Source organism: Panthera leo, chromosome A1, assembly GCF_018350215.1.
Source record: "Panthera leo isolate Ple1 chromosome A1, P.leo_Ple1_pat1.1, whole genome shotgun sequence".
NCBI classification, from domain to species: domain Eukaryota; kingdom Metazoa; phylum Chordata; class Mammalia; order Carnivora; family Felidae; genus Panthera; species Panthera leo.
The window spans coordinates 5,268,809-5,283,881 of record NC_056679.1 but is presented as its reverse complement, the minus strand read 5'-3'; the positions used below and the strand labels follow the sequence as shown (position 1 = coordinate 5,283,881).

At 41.5% G+C, this 15,073-nt stretch overlaps 1 protein-coding gene across 13 annotated transcripts in view; it reads right to left on the bottom strand.

Annotated features, from left to right (window-relative positions):
- Positions 1-15,073, bottom strand: part of LOC122217186 (phospholipid-transporting ATPase IB) — a 609,544-nt gene that overhangs the window by 401,658 nt on the left and 192,813 nt on the right. For all 13 annotated transcript variants that reach the window (XM_042934232.1, XM_042934582.1, XM_042934301.1 and 10 more), the window contains exon 24: positions 7,960-8,024. In XM_042934232.1, coding sequence (XP_042790166.1) covers positions 7,960-8,024 — 65 coding nt within the window. The remainder of the gene's footprint in view (positions 1-7,959; positions 8,025-15,073) is intronic.

Genomic DNA, 15,073 nt, shown 5'->3' with positions numbered 1-15,073 from the left:
TTATACACCACAGCACAGGGGAAGTGCACTGCAGGTCCTCACCACGCCAGGGACTCTCCAAAATGACCAAACGGAAGAATTCCCCTCAGAAGAATCTCCAGGAAATAACAACAGCTAATGAACTGATCAAAAAGGATTTAAATAATATAACAGAAAGTGAATTTAGAATAATAGTCATAAAATTAATCGCTGGGCTTGAAAACAGTATACAGGACAGCAGAGAATCTCTTGCCACAAAGATCGAGGGACTAAGGAACAGTCACGAGGAGTTGAAAAACGCTTTAAACGAATTGCAAAACAAAATGGAATCCACGATGGCTCGGCTTGAAGAGGCAGAGGAGAGAATAGGTGAACTAGAAGATAAAGTTATGGAGAAAGAGGAAGCTGAAAGAAAGAGAGATAAAAAAATCCAGGAGTATGAGGGGAAAATTAGAGAACTAAGTGATACACTAAAAAAAAATAATATACGCATAATTGGTATCCCAGAGGAGGAAGAGAGAGGGAAGGGTGCTGAAGGGGTACTTGAACAAATTATAGCTGAGAACTTCCCTGAACTGGGGAAGGAAAAAGGCATTGAGATCCAAGAGGCACAGAGAACTCCCTTCAGACGTAACTTGAATCGATCTTCTGCACGACATATCATAGTGAAACTGGCAAAATACAAGGATAAAGAGAAAATTCTGAAAGCAGCAAGGGATAAACGTGCCCTCACATATAAAGGGAGACCTATAAGACTCGTGACTGATCTCTCCTTTGAAACTTGGCAGGCCAGAAAGGCTTGGCACGATATCTACAGTGTGCTAAACAGAAAAAATATGCAGCCGAGAATCCTTTATCCAGCAAGTCTGTCATTTAGAATAGAAGGAGAGATAAAGGTCTTCCCAAACAAACAAAAACTGAAGGAATTTGTCACCATGAAACCAGCCCTACAAGAGATCCTAAGGGGGATCCTGTGAGACAAAGTACCAGAGACATCACTACAAGCATAAAACATACAGACATCACAATGACTCTAAACCCATATCTTTCTATAATAACACTGAATGTAAATGGATTAAATGCGCCAACTAAAAGACATAGGGTATCAGAATGGATAAAAAAACAAGACCCATCTATTTGCTGTCTACAAGAGACTCATTTTAGATCTGAGGACACCTTTAGATTGAGAGTGAGGGGATGGAGAACTATTTATCATGCTCCTGGAAGCCAAAAGAAAGCTGGAGTAGCCATACTTATATCAGACAAACTAGACTTTAAATTAAAGGCTGTAACAAGAGATGAAGAAGGGCATTATATAATAATCACAGGGTCTATCCACCAGGAAGAGCTAACTATTATAAATGTCTATGCGCCAAATACCCGAGCCCCCAGATATATAAAACAATTACTCATAAACATAAGCAACCTTATTGATAAGAATGTGGTCATTGCAGGGGACTTTAACACCCCACTTACAGAAATGGATAGATCATCTAGACACACAGTCAATAAAGAAACAAGGGCCCTGAATGATACATTGGATCAGATGGACTTGACAGATATATTTAGAACTCTGCATCCCAAAGCAACAGAATATACTTTCTTCTCGAGTGCACATGGAACATTCTCCAAGATAGATCATATACTGGGTCACAAAACAGCCCTTCATAAGTTTACAAGAATTGAAATTATACCATGCATACTTTCAGACCACAATGCTATGAAGCTTGAAATCAACCACAGGAAAAAGTCTGGAAAACCTCCAAAAGCATGGAGGTTAAAGAACACCCTACTAACGAATGAGTGGGTCAACCAGGCAATTAGAGAAGAAATTAAAACATATATGGAAACAAACGAAAATGAAAATACAACAATCCAAACGCTTTGGGATGCAGCGAAGGCAGTCCTGAGAGGAAAATACATTGCAATCCAGGCCTATCTCAAGAAACAAGAAAAATCCCAAATACAAAATCTAACAGCACACCTAAAGGAAATAGAAGCAGAACAGCAAAGGCAGCCTAAACCCAGCAGAAGAAGAGAAATCATAAAGATCAGAGCAGAAATAAACAATATAGAATCTAAAAAAACTGTAGAGCAGATCAACGAAACCAAGAGTTGGTTTTTTGAAAAAATAAACAAAATTGACAAACCTCTAGCCAGGCTTCTCAAAAAGAAAAGGGAGATGACCCAAATAGATAAAATCATGAATGAAAATGGAATGATTACAACCAATCCCTCAGAGATACAAACAATTATCAGGGAATACTATGAAAAATTATATGCCAGCAAATTGGACAACCTGGAAGAAATGGACAAATTTCTAAACACCCACACTCTTCCAAAACTCAATCAGGAGGAAATAGAAAGCTTGAACAGACCCATAACCAGCGAAGAAATTGAATCGGTTATCAAAAATCTCCCAACAAATAAGAGTCCAGGACCAGATGGCTTCCCAGGGGAGTTCTACCAGACATTTAAAGCAGAGATAATACCTATCCTTCTCAAGCTATTCCAAGAAATAGAAAGGGAAGGAAAACTTCCAGACTCATTCTATGAAGCCAGTATTACTTTGATTCCTAAACCAGACAGAGACCCAGTAAAAAAAGAGAACTACAGGCCAATATCCCTGATGAATATGGATGCAAAAATTCTTAATAAGATACTAGCAAATCGAATTCAACAGCATATAAAAAGAATTATTCACCATGATCAAGTGGGATTCATTCCTGGGATGCAGGGCTGGTTCAACATTCGCAAATCGATCAACGTGATACATCACATTAACAAAAAAAAAGAGAAGAACCATATGATCCTGTCAATCGATGCAGAAAAGGCCTTTGACAAAATCCAGCACCCTTTCTTAATAAAAACCCTTGAGAAAGTCGGGATAGAAGGAACATACTTAAAGATCATAAAGGCCATTTATGAAAAGCCCACAGCTAACATCATCCTCAACGGGGAAAAACTGAGAGCTTTTTCCCTGAGATCAGGAGCACGACAGGGATGCCCACTGTCACCGCTGCTGTTTAATATAGTGCTGGAAGTTCTAGCATCAGCAATCAGACAACAAAAGGAAATCAAAGGCATCAAAATTGGCAAAGATGAAGTCAAGCTTTCGCTTTTTGCAGATGACATGATATTATACATGGAAAATCCGATAGACTCCACCAGAAGTCTGCTAGAACTGATACATGAATTCAGCAAAGTTGCAGGATACAAAATCAATGTGCAGAAATCAGTTGCATTCTTATACACTAACAATGAAGCAACAGAAAGACAAATGAAGAAACTGATCCCATTCACAGTGGCACCAAGAAGCATAAAATACCTAGGAATAAATCTAACCAAAGATGTAAAAGATCTGTATGCTGAAAACTATAGAAAGCTTATGCAGGTAATTGAAGAAGATATAAAGAAATGGAAAGACATTCCGTGCTCATGGATTGGAAGAATAAATATTGTCAAAATGTCAATACTACCCAAAGCTATCTACACATTCAATGCAATCCCAATCAAAATTGCACCAGCATTCTTCTCAAAACTAGAACAAGCAATCCTAAAATTCATATGGAACCACAAAAGGCCCCGAATAGCCAAAGTAATTTTGAAGAAGAAGACCAAAGCAGGAGGCATCACAATCCCAGACTTTAGCCTCTACTACAAAGCTGTCATCATCAAGACAGCATGGTATTGGCATAAAAACAGACACATAGACCAATGGAATAGAATAGAAACCCCAGAACTAGACCCACAAACGTATGGCCAACTCATCTTTGACAAAGCAGGAAAGAACATCCAATGGAAAAAAGACAGTCTCTTTAACAAATGGTGCTGGGAGAACTGGACAGCAACATGCAGAAGGTTGAAACTAGACCACTTTCTCACACCATTCACAAAAATAAACTCAAAATGGATAAAGGACCTGAATGTGAGACAGGAAACCATCAAAACCTTAGAGGAGAAAGCAGGAAAAGACCTCTCTGACCTCAGCCGTAGCAATCTCTTACTCGGCACATCCCCAAAGGCAAGGGAATTAAAAGCAAAAGTGAATTACTGGGACCTTATGAAGATAAAAAGCTTCTGCACAGCAAAGGAAACAACCAACAAAACTAAAAGGCAACCAACGGAATGGGAAAAGATATTTGCAAATGACACATCGGACAAAGGGCTAGTATCCAAAATCTATAAAGAGCTCATCAAACTCCACACCCGAAAAACAAATAACCCAGTGAAGAAATGGGCAGAAAACATGAATAGACACTTCTCTAAAGAAGACATCCGGATGGCCAACAGGCACATGAAAAGATGTTCAACGTCGCTCCTTATCAGGGAAATACAAATCAAAACCACACTCAGATACCACCTCACGCCAGTCAGAGTGGCCAAAATGAAGAAATCAGGAGACTATAGATGCTGGAGAGGATGTGGAGAAACAGGAACCCTCTTGCACTGTTGGTGGGAATGCAAATTGGTGCAGCCGCTCTGGAAAGCAGTGTGGAGGTTCCTCAGAAAATTAAAAATAGACCTACCCTATGACCCAGCAATAGCACTGCTAGGAATTTACCCAAGGGATACAGGAGTACTGATGCATAGGGGCACCTGTACCCCAATGTTTATAGCGGCACTCTCAACAATAGCCAAATTATGGAAAGAGCCTAAATGTCCATCAACTGATGAATGGATAAAGAAATTGTGGTTTATATACACAATGGAATACTACGTGGCAATGAGAAAAAATGAAATATGGCCTTTTGTAGCAACATGGATGGAACTGGAGAGTGTGATGCTAAGTGAAATAAGCCATACAGAGAAAGACAGATACCATATGGTTTCACTCTTATGTGGATCCTGAGAAACATAACAGAAACCCATGGGGGAGGGGAAGGAGAAAAAAAAAAAAAAAAAAGAGGTTAGAGTGGGAGAGAGCCAAAGCATAAGAGACTGTTAAAAACTGAGAACAAACTGAGGGTTGATGGGGGGTGGGAGGGAGGGCAGGGTGGGAGGGAGGGCAGGGTGGGTGATGGGTATTGAGGAGGGCACCTTTTGGGATGAGCACTGGGTGTTGTATGGAAACCAATTTGACAGTAAATTTCATATATTAAAAAAAAAAAAAAAAAAAAAAAAACAAAAAAAAAAACACAAATAAATGAAAAAAAAAAAAAAAAAAAAAAAAAAAGAAGTAAACATTTAAAAAAAAAATTCCCAGTTTGTACTTAGAGCCTCATAGTGCCGGGTAGAGTCAAAGCCCATCTCTCGGGTCCCAGAGTACACTTGGCATAAAAGGAAAATACAGGCTCACTTCTGAGTTACCATCACATAATAGGCTTGGTTTAAGATCGTGGATGCCTTGGAACCCGAAGATCATCGGCCAACAAGTAAGCTCCTGGCATAGACATCTGGGTGTTCTCACAGGCTAGTTGGCTCCCCCACGGTTCTAGTCCCCCTCTCTGCACCAGCTCTCCCCTCTCCTCTCTACCACCAAGCTGTTCTCCTCAGTTTCGATTCCCTCCTAAAGACACCTTGCATGCAGCCCATCCACAGACAGACAGAGGTACCTATGTGGTAGATAGCCACTGCCTCATCAGCGTGACCTTTTAAACACAAGTTCTAGCCGGTAACTGGAAAATGATCTAAAGTTGGTCCAATCATTCAAACATTTACAGAGTACCTGTGAAAAGCATCGTCTTTGACATGACCAGTTTTTTTTAAAAAGTCAGATTTTGGGGCGCCTGGGTGGCTCAGTCGGTTCAGCGGCCGACTTCGGCCCAGGTCACGATCTCGCGATCCGTGAGTTCGAGCCCCGCGTCGGGCTCTGTGCTGACCGCTCGGAGCCTGGAGCCTGTTTCGGATTCTGTGTCTCCCTCTCTCTGACCCTCCCCCGTTCATGCTCTGTCTCTCTCTGTCTCAAAAATAAATAAACGTTAAAAAAAAAAAAAATTAAAAAAAAAATCAGATTTTTAGCTCTATGAACCTTATATTTTCACATTTTCAGGGACTCGAGCGAGCCAGACCCAATAGAAAGTGTTTCACAAAAATGAAAAAGCAAAAAATCCAATTTTTTCAACAGGCAAAGGACTGACTAGACATTTCTCCAAAGATGATCTACAAATGGCCACGAAGCCCACGACCAGACGTTCGACATCACTAACCATTTAGGGAAATCAAACCGAAATCACAGTGGTACACTTCGTGCCCACCAAGATGGCTACTACAAAAAAAAAAAAACCCCACAAAATGACACATGTTGGTGAGGACGTGGAGACACTGGAACCCTCGTTCACCGCTGGTGGGGATGTGCAACGGAGCACCTGCCACAGAAACGGCGAGCCAGTCCCTTAAAAAGTCAACACGAGGCTACCGTATGATCCAGCAACTCCGCCTCTGAGCCGATGCTCCAAATAACTGAAGGGTCTTTAAGAGAGAGTCGAACGCTCACGTTCGTAGAAGCAGCACTCTCAACAGCCCAGAGGCAGAAACCACCCAAGTTGCCATTGACAAACAAACGGATAAGCCATACATGAGCTACACATGTAACAGGATATCATCCAGTCATACGGGATGGACCATCTGACACAGGCTATGAAATAGATGAGTTGAGGACATTATGCTAAGTGAAATAAGCCAGTCGCAAAAAGACAAATACGGTATGATTCCACTTAGCGGACATACCAGGGTAGTCAAATTCAGAGACAGAGAGCAGAATGGTGGTTGAGCCAGGGGCTCACTGGGGAGGAAGTGAGGAGCTGCTGTTTTAGGGGGACCGAGCTCTAATTTTGTGAGACGAAGAGAGTTCTGGAGACAGATGGTGATGACACAACAACATATTGAAAGCCGCTGAACTGTGTACTTAATGCCTAAGATGGCGAATTCTACACGTGTTTCGTCACAGTTGATATACTTTTATTATATTTATTAATAATAATATATATTATTTCTAGTGATCAGAAGTTCTATAGACAAGAATAAAGGCAAGTGGGATGGGGGTGCTTGGGAGAAGCCAACACTGGGTAGAAGGGAGGTTCTTCACTACCCCAGAGCTGGAGAATTAGGGTCCAGGAGAGGAGGGATGACCCGGGAGGTTTGGGCTTCTGGCAGGCAGTGACACAAACAAGGGTGAGAGGCACCCTGAGATCGATCCTGAAGCTCCCAAGCCATCGAACAGCATCGCGGGCACACGGACGCGCCACCTGAAGAGGCGCTCTGTGTGTTGGCATTCACGGTAGGATTCACGGCCTCCCGGGTCTCCGACTATAAACATCTCTGTACTATATCTCATCCTTTTCACTAACCCTGTCATCTGCTCCTAAAAGAGGCTTTAAATACACTGCCCGAAGGGTGGCCCTGGGGTCCAGGCAGTAACAAGCCCTTGTTACGAGTCCTGACAAACGGGATTTCGTTGTTCAGCTGATGTCTTCATATCAAACTACTTCCCAGGTCACTGTTTAGCCCCAGATCGGTTCCCGTGGTCTCATCAGAAGCTTTAGGCCACGCCCAGGTGGGTACAGGTCTATGACATGCTCAGAGAACCATGCTGTTCAATTCTGCATGAGCTAGTGGCACTGGAATGTTGGGGGAAAGCAGCCTATTCCTATATAAATTCAAACAACTCTGGACACTTGAATATTATCTCTATGTTAAAGTTTGGGCTAGAAAGAAAATCCTGCAAGTCTCCTTGGTAACCCTGGAGTCGACCGTCCCCACTTAACGTAAATCGTAACAGGTCCCGTCAACATCGTAAATGCACAATTCTACATGCACAAAGGAGAAGTACCTTTAAGCAGTGCTCCAAATTTACTATTCTGGTGTTTAAAGATAAGAGATTACGACATCTGTTCATAAATAACAATACACAGAGTAGTTTTATAATTTTTAGTAAAAAAAAAAAAAAAAAAAAAACACCCTCATCAGTTATAGTAGTGATAAATACATGAAGAGTTTAATACGGTACAAGACACATACAACGTTTGAGAAACGACTTACATCCAGGGAATCCTCCTTCAATAGGATAAGGGCCATATTCTGTGACACCAACCGGCAGGAATATCCTAGAATAAGAGGAAGAAGCAACATTAGGGAGTTTATCATTCCTTCCACGAACTCATCACTTTCCAATAGCTGTGTAAACTCATCCTCCCTTCTTGGGTCTTCCTTATCACCATTTTAAGCCTGTCGAGGAACACAGAAGAATTGCACAAGCGTGAGGAGCAGGAAAAGAGAGTTCTTTGAGCAGATTTTGATTCTTGCAGACCACTGAGATAGAACTGGTTGGGAAGGTTTCCGTGACCAAAGGATAAAATACACATATGTCAATTTTCCGTGGAGTTTCCCTCATCTTTGGAGGACGGCAGGATAAGCCTTGGATTATCCGTAAAAAACAGCACCATTAGGGAGACACATGGACGTTAACGGTGCTTGCAAATCGGCATAAAGGAGCCTACCGTACCATCAAGAGCCCTCGTGTGTTTGTTTAACAAAGCAGGTAATTCTCACATCAGGTTTCAAAAGACTACGATCGATCACACAACCGGGGAATCTCTCTTCCTCCCCCAAGTTCAAAGCAAGGTGCATTTCAAGAATCAAATGCAGTTTAAAAAAGAAAATTCCCCTGAAACAAAAAAGTATGTATTCCCACACTGATCCCTATCGATCGTTTCCATCCTATTTTTAAAGAGTTCTCTCTCTATAGGTTAAGCAAGTGGCTCTTCGACTTCTCCTCCCAGGAGGTGAACAGGTTTTCTCTGAACCACTTCCCTACTCAGGCTTTGCAGTCTACTGCCAAACATCTGGAGATGCTCGGTGACCCCACAGACCAGGAGGAGAGCCCGGCCCCCTGAAATCCAGGCACTGTGGGAAGGAGGCACCTCCAGCAGGTCCTAGGACCCAGACGTCTGTCAGGAGTCCACTCTCTTCAGGCTCTACCGTCCCCCCCTTCAGTGCCCCTTGAGAGAACTGGCGCTTCTCACCAACCTTCGTCGCAATCTAGCTCATTGAGAAAAGGCAAGGAAAGAATCCTCCCACCTAGAAAATTGGCCCTCACAGCAAGTTTTTCCCCCCACCCTCAGCACCCAAAGATAAAGGATTGAGGATTACGGAGACAGGAAACCAATCATCGGCAACGAGAATTACAATCTTCGAGCCAGTGCCTGGGTGACAATCTCAAGGAAGGGGCTTAACCAGAGCTATTCCTGAAGCGAGGAGGAGCCCGGATTGTTCTCCACAGAACAGCTAAAATATCCGTTCCTACAGATGCTGTATTTAACTGGAAAAGGAGACAAGCATTTAACTAATGGGCCAGTCCCAGAACTACTGCATTTATGTGACAATTCTACTCAGCGGGGCTTTTTTTTGATGTGGAGGAAACCCTATTAAAAGGCACCAAACAGACTTTAAGACACCCAGAAAAATTAAGACCAGGAAAAGCCTTTTGGTTTTTATTTTTTTCTTTTTAGGAAAGAGACAATAAATATGTTTATTTTGGAACGTACAAAGTATATCCTTCACTAACGTTTGTCATTTCAGAAGAATATTTGATATTTCAGAAGAATATTTTTTAAAAGCAATACCATAAAGATATAGTCCAGACCGTTAAAATGGTTACCTCAAGGGAACGAGATTATTTCACTTGTTAAAACCACTTCTCATCATTTTAAAAACTAAAACAAACTGAAGAATCTAAAATCGTAAGACCACATGGGCAAGTACCTGTTTAACCTAGAAGACAAAAAAAAAAGGGGGGGGGGGAGGGCAGGCGGAAACATTTAACAATTTTCTACACATTTTCAAACTTCTTCAAGTCTGTATTTTGACAGCAGTGATGAGTAAAAATCAGACTTTCCCAGAATGCCTTTCAAAGTCCTGCCTCATAGGATTGACATAAGTGAAGTCTTTGTTGACCGTTAAAATTTTACAAACGTATTCTTCTTTCCTCGAAGTTCTTAGATTAGGCTCAGAAGGGAGGTCTACACTTTATTTTCATTTACAAAAGGCGATGTTGCAACTTTAATTATTTCCCACTATGGTAGGCTCACTCCTTCTGTATACCCCAGAGACTTCCAGTAACGTCACGCAACATAGACTGTTACAAATTTAGTATAACTAACGCAAAAGGATTTGCTGGTGGATTTTGATTTGAACAACAGCTGTAGAAGCGAGCTATAATTTTTAAGCCCTAACTTGCTGATTTATTTTATATTTTTCAGTCGACGCAAAATGCCGCTTGACAACTGAAGCTGCACAAAGATATTATGGAAAAACTCTTAAACGTTTTTCTAGCCGTTTCAGGGAACAGGGCAATAAATAAAGCCACCGACACTTCTGCGAATTTAAATATACAGAACTCAAGGTTTCTGGAAACGCGTTTTTTTTCAATTTAGAAAATGAAGTGAGATTCTGCGTAGAGAATTATCACACAAAACACCTGCACTAGACAGAACACGGAAGTCTAACACAGTTAATTGTGACTTAGCTAATGTGGCAAATTAAATTATGTCAACCCCAGTTTGGCGTGCTTGATTTCTAATGTTTGTGGATAAAATGAGATCAACTCCTGGAGAAGGGCCAGGTATGAAATGTCAATCCGCACTTGTAAATTGAGGTCTAGCTCTTTAATCTTGCAATCTAACAAAACGGCCATAAAATCACTAGGAAGAGAACCTCTGGGATTTTACTTTTTACTACAGCTGAAATTAACAGCACGCTACGAAAGTGTTTAGTCTTTCTGCTACCTGAGTATAATCAACATCCAAAGAAATCAAAATATTTCAGATTCTATGGTACTTAGAGCAGGACTGCATTTTAAGAAAATAATCATCCACGCTAGGAAGTATCACCAAACCAAATCTCTCAGATTCTGAAATCGGTCCCTTTTTTTTTTTTTTTTTTTGAGATAAACTCACATCGTCAAAGACACCTAAATCCAGATTTCTCTGGAGACATTTCTGGGAGGGTTAGGTACACTTTATCCTTACTAACCATGGATCTTAGGCTCAGATTCACCAACCTACCCATCCCTGAAATTCAGGCTGGTTCCAAACCCTTAGCAAGTGTGTTGTTGGTCCTAACTATTTTCAGAGAGAATCTGACCAATACTTGAGTATAAATGTATGAAACGCACTGCCAGACATCAGGAATGGATGATGAAAGAGGATATTCCTAATCTATTCCAGAGGGGGCCAACGAAGCTCAGAGTCCTTCATCATCCAGAGAACCAGGGCTCATCCCCAAAACCACACACCTGGGCACCTTTCCCTCCAGATCCTTCTCAGGAAAAGGCTACTCCACGTAAGAGCACAGGACCTCAGCCTCGCCTCACAGACTGGGCCATCCTGACCCATTCTATGCTCAGACTTTTTTTTTTTTTTTTTTTTTAACCCTTGAAGGCTCAAGTTGGAAACCTTGAAGCCTTCCTTTCTCTTTTTTGGCTCAGGTATTTTTCCTTCTGGGAAGTAAATATCAAGTATCACAGGTCCATGCTCAGATTTTCAGCATCTTCCCACCTCTGTGATGTAGGCTAATAAGTTGCTTGGTATTTCTGTGCCTCAGTTCTATCTTTAAAAGGGGGAATGATGGCTGTCTCAGGGGAATCAAATATAAAACAGACACAAATGACTCAGCACAGTATTTGGCGCAGTATAGCCAACGTTCACTCGGTAACTATTAGTGACACCAGTCATGCTTAATGTCTGTGCTGTGCAGTTAGTACTTTATCATCTATTTCACTCTGTTTTGGCTCAGGATGAACTCGCGCCCCAATTAGGGAATGCGGGTCCCCCAAGTCTGTACTAGAATGTCTGGCAACAACACCAGCTGCAGGTGATCAAGATATAACGTATCTGACTTTTTTGTGGAAAAAAAAAAAACACACTCAGCCTGAGATCACCGCCAAACAACATCCCAGCTTCACTGAAAACAGACACCTGTCTTCCTTGCAACGGGCAATAATAGGATAAGCAGGCACCATAATTTACTTTCTAAAAATTAAACTTCTAAGACTGTAAGACATGGCTCAGAAGCATTAAATGATGAGTAAAAAATGAGGGGTGGGGGAGTAGGGTGCGGAATTACAACTTAGGAATAGTTTACAATGAAAGCTCTTTCCCGCCTAATGGCTTTAAAATGGAATCACACTAGGATTTTTTTTCTCACTCATCCTATATCCATTAGAAAAAAAAAAAAAAAAAATCACAGATTCTGAGGACTTCGCGTCTATTGAATAGATGTTATATCCAGTGGTAATAAGGAAATGACACAATTCACAAGGGCTACATCTGAAATTTCACTTTAGACTAACGGATGCCAAGTTCTTAAGCTAAAAAAGAAAATTGCCAACTCCTTGAAACATGGCTAGTTAGCACAAATTCAAGCCTGGTGCAGCAGGGTTCTGACACGGTGCCAGTTCCAAACTACCTAAAACCCACAGGCAAGATGACTGTCTATATAGTACTCACTGGCTCCTCAGACACATCAACAGCCTGGAATTTAATTGGACTAAATATTTCCAAGGTATGAACTAAAAGTTCCATTTTAGAAATATGTATTAAAGTAGGACACATAAATACCGAAGAAAACGAACAACCCCAAACACCTAGCGTCATCTCCAAAGGTGAACGCTTACTCTGCGTACCACTAAGAAAATGTTACTAAACCGTAAGAGTCAACGATCCTAAGACATCCCAATTTCAGGACACTGCCACATAATAACAACGAGCCGCCTGGAACAGATGATATATTGTACCCTTCTCCCCCAGTCTTCAAATTTCAGAGAAAGCTATGTGAATCCGTGTAAAATGAGCCCTGCACCAGAACTGAGGGGCCCTGAGACCTCATACTAGCTTGGTCATTAAGTACAACGTAACTTTCATAAACACCGAACTTCCCCTTTGAGCCAGAAGACCGTTGAGATGTAAAGACTGAAGACCGTGTTCAGAAGGCACTCCTAGCAGAGTGCTGGCACTGGGCAGATATTCCATTAATTTGCTCTCTTGTCCTATACTACAAAGCTGTAATCATCAAGACAGTGTGGTACTGGCACAAGAACAGACACTCAGATCAATGAAAATAGAGAACCCAGAAATGGACCCACAAACGTATGGCCAACTAATCTTTGACAAAGCAGGAAAGAATAGCCAATGGAACAAAGACAGTCTCTTCAGCAAGTGGTGCTGGGAAAACTGGACAGCGACATGCAGAAGAATGAACCTGGACCACTTTCTTACACCATACCCAAAAATAAACTCAAAATGGATGAAAGACCTCAATGTAAGACAGGAAGCCATCAACATCCTCGAGGAGAAAGCAGGCAAAAACCTCTTTGATCTTGGCCGCAACAACTTCTTACTCGACACGTCTCCGGAGGCAAGGGCAACAAAAGGAAAAATGAACTACTGGGACCTCATCAAAATAAAAAGCTTCTGCACAGCAAAGGAAACACTCAGCAAAACTAAAAGGCAACCAACAGAATGGGAGAAGATATTTGCAAATGACTATCGGATAAAGGGTTAGTATCCAAAATCTATAAAGAACTTATCAAACTCAACGCCCAAAAAACAATCCAGTGAAGAAATGGGCAAAAGACACGAATAGACACTTCTCCAAGGAAGACATCCAGGTGGCCAACCGACACATGAAAAAATGCTCCACATCACTCATCATCAGGGAAATACAAATCAAAACCACAATGAGATACCACCTGACACCTGTCAGAATGGCCGACATTAACAACTCAGGCAACGACAGATGTTGGCGAGGATGCGGAGAAAGAGGATCTCTTTTGCAATGTTGGTGGCAATGCGAGCTGGTGCAGCCACTCTGGAAAACAGTATGGAGGTTCCTCAAAAAACTAAAAATAGAACTACCCTAGGACCCAGCAATGGCACTACTAGGCATTTATCCAAGGGATACAGGTGTGCTGTTTCGAAGGGACACGTGCACCCCCATGTTTATAGCAGCACTATCAACAACAGCCAAAGTATGGAAAGAGCCCGAATGTCCATCGATGGATGAATGAATAAAGAAGATGTGGTATACATATACAATGGAGTGTTACTCGGCAATCAAAAAGAATGACATCTTGCCATTTGCAACTATGTGGATGGAACCGGAGGGTATTATGCTAAATGAAGTTAGAGAAAGACAAAAATCGTATGACTTCACTCATATGAGGACTTTAAGAGACAAAACAGATGAACATAAGGGAAGGGAAGCAAAAATAATATAAAAACAGAGAGGGGGACAAAATAGAAGAGACTCAAATATGGAGAACAAACTGAGGGTTATGGGAGGGGTTGTGGGAGGGGGGAATGGGCTAAATGGGTAAAGTGCACTAAGGAATCTATTCCTGAAATCATTGTTGCACTATATGCTAACTAATTTGGATGTAAATTTTAAAAAATTAAAAATAAAATTAAAAAAATAGAAAAAAAAATTGCTCTCTTCTCCTTCCTTCACAAAGAAGTATAACTCTAGACACTGGATCTTCTTCCCAAATATCCCCTGAATCCCTGAAAATGCAGACCAAATGCACTAAAATGTAAAGGACATCAAGTATTATGGATCAGTAACAGCTCATATTTTGGGGGCCACGAGGAACATGCGATGAGTACAGAGGCATACAATCTACACTGTATTTGGAGCACGACCTCATGCTGCTTGTAGCTGTCACCTGTGGCCTGGCGTGGACACGTCTAATACAACGTCTGGATGTCTACACTTTGTTGAGCCTTCTGCATCATTTGCGGGCTCAACCGAAATCCTAAGTCAGAAAGCGACATTTACTCCCTCAACACCACCCAACACCACCCAGGATTCCCAGTGAGTTCTGAATGCAAAGTGAAAAAGTAACTCAGACAGAGTTCTTTCAAAGAACATCAGTTCCATGGCGGTTGGATGCATACTTAGTAACACCAAAGATCTGCTTGAATTCTGACACACTAGAAAAATATGTGAGTAGAAAAAAACTCCAGAATACAAGACTTTGGTAAAGTCATCAGCTTATCTATGAACAGGATGCATCATCTCCATGTGGTCCTGTAGAGGATTTGCTAAGAAAAGATCAATTTTAAAATATCTAATGGCTGTGAATACTCCTGGTCCCCAA